This window comes from Montipora capricornis, chromosome 8, assembly GCF_036669925.1.
Source record: "Montipora capricornis isolate CH-2021 chromosome 8, ASM3666992v2, whole genome shotgun sequence".
NCBI classification, from domain to species: domain Eukaryota; kingdom Metazoa; phylum Cnidaria; class Anthozoa; order Scleractinia; family Acroporidae; genus Montipora; species Montipora capricornis.
In genome coordinates, this window is record NC_090890.1 from 7,278,969 (window position 1) to 7,288,968 (window position 10,000).

The 10,000-nt window shown below is 40.8% G+C and overlaps 1 protein-coding gene across 4 annotated transcripts in view; it reads right to left on the reverse strand.

Moving 5' to 3' along the window:
* LOC138060007 (3'-5' exoribonuclease HELZ2-like) overlaps nucleotides 1-10,000 on the reverse strand; it is a 153,468-nt gene that overhangs the window by 71,116 nt on the left and 72,352 nt on the right. For all 4 annotated transcript variants that reach the window (XM_068905679.1, XM_068905681.1, XM_068905678.1 and 1 more), the window contains 8 exons: nucleotides 9,131-9,472; nucleotides 5,749-5,890; nucleotides 5,025-5,235; nucleotides 4,417-4,551; nucleotides 3,651-4,258; nucleotides 2,200-2,638; nucleotides 1,113-1,706; nucleotides 1-243 (listed from right to left, as the gene is read on the reverse strand). The exon at nucleotides 1-243 is cut by the window's left edge and continues 177 nt beyond it. In XM_068905679.1, coding sequence (XP_068761780.1) covers nucleotides 1-243; nucleotides 1,113-1,706; nucleotides 2,200-2,638; nucleotides 3,651-4,258; nucleotides 4,417-4,551; nucleotides 5,025-5,235; nucleotides 5,749-5,890; nucleotides 9,131-9,472 — 2,714 coding nt within the window. The remainder of the gene's footprint in view (nucleotides 244-1,112; nucleotides 1,707-2,199; nucleotides 2,639-3,650; nucleotides 4,259-4,416; nucleotides 4,552-5,024; nucleotides 5,236-5,748; nucleotides 5,891-9,130; nucleotides 9,473-10,000) is intronic.

Below are 10,000 nucleotides of genomic sequence, written 5' to 3' on the forward strand. Positions count from 1 at the left end.
AAGGGGCCCAAGCTGCGGATGAAGCGGTTGGCTGCTACCAGAAGAAAGTCCTCCGCCGTAGAACATGTCGGATGCAAACTGGAGTAAGCCTTCATTTGAGCGGTAGTTTTCTGTCAGAAAGATGACACTGGCATCTGGTAATGAACCACTCCGGCGACTTTCGTAGTCATAAAATAGCCTTTCTTGCAAGGAGACATGTAAGCCCCATTTCTTAGCTTGAGGAGAGAATACATCCGGGCTCATCTAAAAGGTAAATATGGCCTATTTTATGTAAGTTGGAAATCAGGACTGCAATACTCTGAGGAGTTGAAATCTTGTCTTTTTGATTAGAAGCCTACCTCTCAGACTCATTATTTATTCGGGAGGTATTTGTTTCTTATCTTTAAGGAATTCAGACCTGCTCCGCGAACGGAATTGGTTTTGATACTGATTCAGTAAGTAAGTTCCCTCAATTAAGGCAATTTGACCAGATAGATAACTCAAGTATAAATCATAAATAACTCAACCACCATAGTATCAAGAAACAGAGGGTCAGTAGTTATCGATTGATAATTTGACTTCAGGTGGCCTACGGCACATATACACATGCGTTTGTATCAACTGAAAAAGAGCAACAGGACATGTTACTGCGGCCACAGTTGTCCTCCAAAGCCGGATACTTTGGGAGAAACCACGGCTTAAGGATGTAGACTTCTCGTTGGCTTGGAGCTGTGTCACGGACGTGAACTTCATTTTGTGTGTTTTTTATAAATTAGTCCTCCCCTCACGCTATGCAACTTAACGTTAACCCAGGAATTTTTTTTAACATTACAAATCAAAACTTCGTGCCAAAAAAAAAGTGTCGAGCACAAATAATTTAAATTATAAACAACAGAGATAAACTTGGAAAAACTGTTAGGTTAGTTAGGCTGAACACTTTTCAAAAACCCCGCTTGCAATTCATTTTAATATTCTTCAAAAGTTTGCTCATCCCTACCTCTTTTGTATTTACTGTTTTATTCAAACCTTCACTCAGTATTTTAGTTATTTATTTTTTCGTTTCCCTTGATACAGCCCCTTTAATCTCTAAAGAGTAACTGCCCTTTCATACGAAAGAATGAATATGTATATACCTGCATATGATCTCCCGTGAAAACTACTTTGGTCTTGTTTCCGGCCAGGGTGAGGGGCGTTAACGTCTCCGTCTCTAAAGCCTGGGCTGCTTCGTCGATCAAAATATGGGAAAAGAATCCGTGGCGCAAATTCATGTCAAAAAGGGAGCGGGACATGCCAAGGGTTGAGATTACTACTCGATGACCGATCACATCATCACGAGTTGGTAGTCTGAACACCTGGTTAGAAGTTCCTTTGTCGGCGATCAGACAATACTCCTTCACCGTCTCAGAAACGGTAGAAAGTTTACGCAAAGGCGTGTAAATCCTCAGAGGCTTGCAAGCGCGTATACTGCCAGGATTTTTCAGATAGGTGTCCAGCAGAAGCACATGTAGATCCGCAGCGCTGTTTGAATGCGTGCAGATGAGTACACGGTTGTCTTGGTTTACGGCAATACGACGAATGGCTTGATTCAGAGTGTACGTTTTTCCTGTGCCAAATGGACCGAATACCACAAGGGGAGGTGCTTCGTTAGCGGGAGCTGCTATTTTGCGAATAATCTCTTTCTGATCGTCATTCAACTTTTTATCAAGAATCCATGTGAGAGGGTAAATCTAAAGGGAGAGATGATATTTGTCAGCTTCTGTAATTTCATGAACTACCATTCATTCATATAACTAAAACGTACCAATCTCGATCGATTGGGATCGTAAAATTTCGGCTGCATCGCTCAGTTCAAAATGTGAGTGGTTGCACAGCACTAAGCTAATATGTTACCACTCGTGGAGGGTGGTCCCTAGGATAGATTGGTTACATAGCTTAGTGCTGTGTAACCACTAAGATTCCAGTTATATTTTCTGTGCATTATGTTATCATAACGTGGAATGAACATTTTCGCTTCCTTACATCGATTGTTGAATGCCTATTGAACAAATTTCACCACTATTTATGCATAAAAAGCTATCGGTAGCGATTTGGAACTAAAGGAAATAACCCAAAGCTATTTCCGAAAACGTCAGACGTTAGGGAAAGGTAGAGTCTGGTCATATGAACCAAACGTTAAACGATGAAAGGGGTTCTCAGCTATGACAAGAATTTTGAGATTACCTCCTGTTGCGAAGACGAATTGCCCAACTCGGGGAAAAGGATTCGAAAATGCTCTGGTCCTAGTCTGTCGATGTTATCATGCATCTCACAAAAAGCAAGCCGGTTAATATGGAACTGAATGTCCACTGTCACACAGGAATTATCTGACAAATCGAGCTCTTTGCAGCATCGTTGAGATAGTTTTAATATCCCTCGACTGTCCTCCACGGAGTCCACTAGTGCTTCATATATGACGGAGTCTCCTTCACTTTTGGCTAAAAGAACTGTGCCCAGACTTCTGAAAAGACTTCTCAGCAAAAGTCGTCCATCGGCGTCATCGGGTGTTATCGGGCGTGCAACATGAAAAGAGCCATAAAGCCAGCCTTCTTGGGCGCACAGTACTTCTTCCTTCTTCACAACAAGTTTAGCAGCTTGTAAAGGGACCTGATGAACGTTGAAACTATAAAAGAGGTAAAAGGAAAGGACAATGTTAACGTTTGATCCTAACGATGGAATGATATAGATATGAATCATATATTGAACAGTTACTGCGGATATGAAATCAAGTGAAGCTATGACCCTCGCATTTATGAGCGCTATTTTGGCAATTGCGTAGAGAAGCCTGAAAATTTCAGGATTTCAACGGGGTTTGAACCTGTGACCTCACAATCCGGGGCGACACTCTAACCAACTGAGCTATGAAGCCACTGACGTTGGGAGTTGGTCATTTGTGGGTTCCAATTTTCCCGTGATGAATGAATCAACGATGAAATGATATATGAAATGAATCATATATTGAACTTCGGATGTGAAATCAGGTGAAGCTATGATCGTCGCAGTTATGAGCGCAATTTTGGAACCCAAAAATGACCAGCTCCTTATGTCAGAGGCTTCATGGCTCAATTGGTTAGAGCGTCGCACCGGTATCGCGAGGTCACGGGTTTAAACCCGGTTGAAGTCCTGAATTTTTCAAGCTTCCCTACGCAGTTGCCAAAATTGCATTCATAACTGCGAGGATCATAGCTTCACTTGGTTTGATCCTAAGTTCTGAAATGGAACCAGTCTGCCAACCTCAACCTTGGGAGCGAATAACGAAGCGGATGTTTTCGACTTTTCACTGCAAATAGGTAATATCTAATTGACCTTAGTGAATTATTCTCGGAGTATAATTTAGGGAAAGTCGGGTCCATGGGATTTTGTATGAAGTATTTAAAATTGGTTCTCTTAATCAGTGAGCGGTTTGACAATGGGTTTTCTTTCTAGATAGAGTAAGAAGTAAGAAAAAAAAAAGTGTTTTGTAACTTTTGGCTAGAGAAAAACATGCTTTACTTAAAGCAGTTGCCGAAACCAATAAGAGAATATTGGTTACTCCACTGCAATATAATTCATTTTCATTTCGTTTCATCAGCAGGAGTCGCCGCCTTCTAGTTAAATCACACCACACCAATTTGAGAGAGTAAGTTGACGCTTACCGGGCTATTTGCTTCCGAATGTAGAATTCTTCTATAAATAACAGCTGGTGCATAACATTCTTGTAATTTTCTGGCCTTAAGCCTTGTCCTTTATCAAAAAGTGCACAAGGCACCATTTCGTCTTCTCTTGGCAACTTGTACATGCCAAGCAAATAGTCATTGTTAAATGGTAGTGGCTGTTTGGGCTCAAACTTCACGATTTTTCGAGATCCATCATCCCAAAGAGTCCAATCCAAAGTCAACTTAGCCTTCTCTTCGCCATACTCTTGCCAAAATTCTTGACTTCCAACCTCGACGTTCATTTTTACAGCAAGGTGTGCAGAGTCTCCCCCAAAATCCAGGACCAAAACTTGCGCGAAGTTTCCAAAGACCAGAGTAGAGAAGGCAACATTTATCTCCAATTCATAACTTCCTTCCAACGAGGGTAAATGAGGTTTCAAGGCATAGTGAAGATCATTTTTCAGAACATAGCTTTCCGGAAGTTTGACCTCCACCGGCTCGCCAGTACTGGATGGCACACTGCACTTGAATTTGGCGCTTGAAAGAGTGTAGCATTTGTGGTGGTGTGGGAGGAGGACGACATCTTGTACATGGCCAGTCTCACGTGACTAGAATGAGAATTGATATTTGCAATTTATACGATCTCTAAAACCAAAGAAAGCATGAAACCTCATCGGCTTCTTCTTGGGACGATCATAACTTTAAAATATACAATACAATACAGTACTTAGGCTATGGACAATACAAACGTGTTTTGACGTCTAACCTCATAGTTGACTCGTATAGTCCAAGAATGTGATATTTTGCCTTTGCTGTTGAGCGGTATTTGCAATGACACATCGAGTTCTTGCGGCTCATACGACACAGTCACTCCAGCAACACTTTGCACAAGTTCGTCCAACTAGAAGAAAGAAAAGAAAAGAAAACAAATAAATTGCCTTTCATTCAATATATTTAACATTCCAAACCTATAAATCGAGCTTTTCACTCTGCAAATTTGTGTTTTTTAGAAATTTTTCAATGTATGCATAACGTTATATCCATTATAGGTAAAGTCTGCATACGAGCCAAGTGGCCCATCAGGCCGGAGCTTATCCCGGTTTCCATGGCATGAAGCGACTGGGAGTATTTCTACTCCCCCTGGATGGGATGCCAGTCCACCGCAGGGTTACCCCCAGCATTTCGCCGGTGGAGAGAGGCACCGTGGGAGTAAAGTGTCTTGCCCAAGAAGACAACACAATGTTCCCGGCCAGGACCCGAACCCGGACCATTCGCTCCGGAGTCGAGCACACTAACCATGCATGAGGCCACGGCGCCTCTCCTTATCCATTAGAGAAACCAAACAAAATACTTTCATTGATCATGGCATCTAACCTTATAATTAGGAGCTAAACGTTTCACAGGCACATCGTTCGGCAATGAAACATTTGCAGTTAAATCATTTTTTTGTCGTGCGTTTTTCTTAACTGACTCTTCTTTTTTCCTCTTGTTCATATTTTCCAAGTGCTCATTCCAAGCTTTGAGTTCTTCCTTCCCATGGGCTAAAGTACATCTTTTGTCGAGTTTGCATTTTCCTTCTGGCCACCTTTAGTTTGAACAAAATAATTCTATTACAATCGGAATAATCTTTTAGTCTAAAAGCACACTAAAATAATTTAAGAGAATTATGTGGTTTTAAGGAAGATTATACTATTTTTATCGTTATATAACTCTAACATTCACGCACGCGGCCCTCGCTGACGTCAGGATGACGTAACAATTCATACAAGGGCAGAAAGCACAACTTTTCTTTCGGGGCAAGGAGTAGGGGAATAGGTTTCGTACTCCTTATGAGTACTCTTTTGCGTCTCACACCTATTATAAACAGGCGTAGTCCACGGTTTATCATCGTCCTTATCCAAGGACACTTGAACGTCTAACCATTGGAGATGTGTTTAAGAAGCAAGCACTTTCTTAAATTAATCAAACGCCCTAGAAAGAGTTGGTCCCCTTGGAATGTACGACCTCCCCTATGCTTGTCCCACAGTGCTAACCAGTCGACGTTTGAACATGATCCAATTTTGGGTAAAATTGTTAGCTGTAACACAGCTTTTCTTACTTTGGACACATCCTGTATTTGCCGCCATTCCCGGGAATTCTCAATGGTGCTCGGCAGTTCGCTGGCCCTCTGAATGCTACACGAAAGTCTTTGAGAAGCGAAGAACCATCATTCGCCTTTACATTCTTGACTTTCTTTTTGACTGAAAACGATCAAACAACAACTTATCTTATTATTATTATTATGCAGTATGTAGTACGTAAGTATGCTTACAAATATAAGTAGGAAAAGGCACTATTGTGTAACAAGCCCTACTGTTAAACCTATTTACAAACCAATTGGTAATAACTAACGAACCAACATTTGAGAAAGGAACAAGAGTTTATATTCCTTAATAACTCGTCGAAACCTTGAATGACCTTGCTATGTTTAGGGTGTACGATAAAACTGCCTTCTGCATATTAAACAAAACCTGGTTCCCTCTATCCAAACCTAAAAACTTCCTAACTTTCTCCGCCGTCTCCATAGAGTAGCCTCCTAGTACATCAACTATCACATTAAACTGTGTGATAGTGTGGCCGGGGAACTGTTGGCGCATCTCCCATCTCAACGGTGCATACTTGTCAGTTTTCTCCTGTTCCTTCTGTTCTCTGTTGGAAACCCAAGGGCAGCTCATCTCAATAAGGATCACCTTCTTCTCCTTTCTGTCCACAATTCTCGCATCAATTCTGTTAGCCCTGACTTCCGTATTTTCAGCAAATACTGGGACATCCCAGTACGCGCACGCTCGGTCATTCTTGTACTCGGGTTTAGGTGAGACTGGAGAGTGCCAAGGGGGGATACACTGGATAAGATCTAAGTCTTTCAGGAACTCGAAGAAAAGGATTTTCAAGCCTGCATTGTGTCTCTGCATGTACTTAGTCTGTGCCAAGACACCACATCCGCTAATCACGTGGGCCATAGATTCAGGCCCTTTTCCACACATACGACACGTGGTATCCGAGGTGGTCAGCGTCTTCGTCTTGCTCTGGTGGTACAGCTTAGTGGGGAGTAATTGCTGGTATAACTCATAGATTCCAGCAACAGTATATGCACAGGTGAAGACTTCCACTTACTAAGCCAAGTGAAGCAGTCAATAACTTTGTTATCATCCCATCTTTCTCCGAACAGCTTTCCTTGCCACCTCTGCTCTCTTACTTCCCTCATGCTTCTCTCTTCTTCTCTCGCTCGTAATGTTCTCCCTACCCCTTTAACATGTGATTCCTCACCTGAGTCAGTTTGCAACGCTTTGGGATCTGGGTATGCAAGGTCCAGAGTTATTATTATTATTATTATTATTACTACTATTATTATTATTATTGCGCGTTATAAGTAAATTATTAATATTATTATTATTAAATTATTATTATGCAGTATGTTGTACATAAGTATGCTTACAGATATAAGTAGGAAAAGGCACTATTGTGTAACAATCCCTACCGTTAAACCTATTTACAAACCAATTGGTGATAACTAACGAACCAACATTTGAGAAAGGAACAAGAGTTTATATTCCTTAATAATTCGTCGAAACCTGGTGAATGACCTTGCTATGTTTAGGGTGTATGATAAAACTGCCTTCTGCATATTAAACAAAACCTGGTTCCCTCTATCCAAACCTAAAAACTTCCTAACTTTCTCCGCCGTCTCCATACAGTAGCCTCCTAGTACATCAACTATCACATTAAGCTGTGTGATAGTGTGGCCGGGGAACTGTTGGCGCATCTCCCACCTCAACGGCGCACACCTGTCAGTTTTCTCCTGTTCCTTCTGTTCTCTGTTGGAAACCCAAGGGCAGTTCATCTCAATAAGGATCACCTTCTTCTCCTTTCTGTCCACAATAGGCCATTTCCGAGTTCATGTCTGCCTCCTCTTCAAAGCGAGTCTAGGTGCGAAGTTTTTCTTATGAAAATTAGTTTTCATTCATATGTAAAGTAGAACTAATTACCATCACAAAAACTTCCCACTTAGACTCGCTTTGAAGAGGAGGCAGACATGAACTCGAAAATTCAATTTTAGCCCTGACTTCCGTATTTTCAGCGAATACTGGCACATCCCAGTACGCGCACGCTCGGACATTCTTGTACTCGGGTTTAGGTGAGACTGGAGAGTACCAAGGGGGGATACTCGAAGAAAAGGATTTTAAATTATTATTATTATTATTATTATTATTATTATTATTATTATTATTATTATTATTATTATTATTATTATTATTATTATTATTATTATTATTATTATTATTATTATTATTATTATTATAGTGATTTCACAGTTCTGTGATATAATCCACTTCTGACAGTTGGTTAACACTTTAGTTACATCTTTCTTGTGGGCTAGATCAGAGAGTTCTTTCTCTAGGGTGGTGTTGAAATCTCCCAGGAAGTTAAACAGTATATTGGTTTGCTTGATCTCGTAGTCGAGATCGAGTTTTCCGAGACCCACACTTAAATCCAGCGTCTATTGTTATTATTATCATCATCATCATCATCATCATTATTATTACATAGTTTCTCCAATGTGATGGTGCCTAAGATTGGATAGAAGCGTTAACCTTTTCTTGATCATTTACAGAAGAGTTAATTACGTGACACTGGACCGGAAACAGTACACCTCACAGCCAGTTAGCGACGGAAACGGTTATGCCCCTACCTGAGACAGTGTCGCACGGTAGATCAGAGTTGTCATAAGATATCCCTTCGAATTTCTGAAAACTGGTTTGAGCCACCTTAACTGTTCATTGCTGTGGAATTACAACTCAATAACCACGAGCAGCTCCCGTCTGACCTTGTAGCTCAGTCGGTAGAGCAACGGTAATCTACTCTGGAAGTCGTATGTTCACTTCCTACTCAAGGAAGGGTTTTTTTCTCTGTCCTTGGACCATTACTGGGGCTAACGGTCAGATAGGATGGATTACATGGAATTAAAACTAGCACTTGAATTATACACGAACAACCATCATAGTGATTAGCAAATAAAGTATGCCCCGAAATTTGGACATTCATAATGCTTTCCTTGCCAACACTATTCATGCGTCTTTGCAACTTGGCCCGCACTTGTTTTCTTTGAGCTTGCATCTTTGTTGGCATCTCTACGTTATCCAATGTGAGTCCACAGTTGGCTGTAGTGTTAAAACAGCATCATTTTTAATCGAATCAAGTCCTTTTACTTTCTCATTTTCAGTGTTGTTTTGAAGTCCTAAGATTAAGCGCCCTTCAAGAACGTTAACGGTATTGACCCAGTATTTTAGCCAATTTAAGTGTTGTTTTCAATAACGTTTTACTCTAGGCATGCGCAGTATGCGTCAACATATTTCATGCTGTAAGGCCTACCATGTATGTGCCACGACTATGGAGAAAATCACTCGTCGAAAGGAAAGTGAATGTCTTATTTTTTAATATACCTTTTTTTCGATCTTCTTCCCAAGCTATTCTTTCGTTTTCACTATGTGCAAAGGTGCACTTTTGCCCTCGGGAACAAGTCAGTCTGCGTTTGAATTGCCAACAGAGTTGATAGGTGCCCAATACCCCAGTCGGTCTTGGACGAATTGCACTTTTAGCAATTTGCAGTTTATGTGCCTGTGTTTGACGGGATGAAGACTTGGTGTAATCACTCATTGCACCTCTCTCAATGTCTGAAAACGTAGGCATCTTCGGGCGATTCTGAGGATTTTCTCGATCACGTACATCACCAGGACAGGTTTGTATGCTACATACACTACTGGCGTCAGAATCATTGGCTAACTCTGGATAGAAAGGAAAGAAATATAATGAAGTTTACAAAAAAATTTCGAATTGTCTTTAACCTCTTTTACCATTTATTTCGCAGAACTACCGACACACTTAAAGTCAAATCCGCACAATTTGTTTGAAGTAGACTAAATTCGCGATGGTGTATCCCATGGCCGACATGAAGACAGGAATGGATCAATCCCCTTCTTCAAAGCATTTTTGAATGGTAAAGAACTTTGTGAAATTGTCAAAGGAAAACAGCAGAATAAGATTGCTACAGGAAAGAGATTTATCTCAGCAAAGAAAGATATTTGAAGTTAGGGGAACCTTAATATATTTAACACTGTTCAGTCATCGGTTAAAACATCTTCGGAAATCCCCGAATAATTTCTGAGGGACATTATTTGCGAACCGTCAGATGATGAACTGATTCTGAAGCTGCTGACGTCGGTTGTTGAAAAGGAGAATAGTGCTTTCAACAAGGAAACATCATCAACCAACGGATTAGCGTTACGAAAGACAATTGAGTAAATGAAAGATTT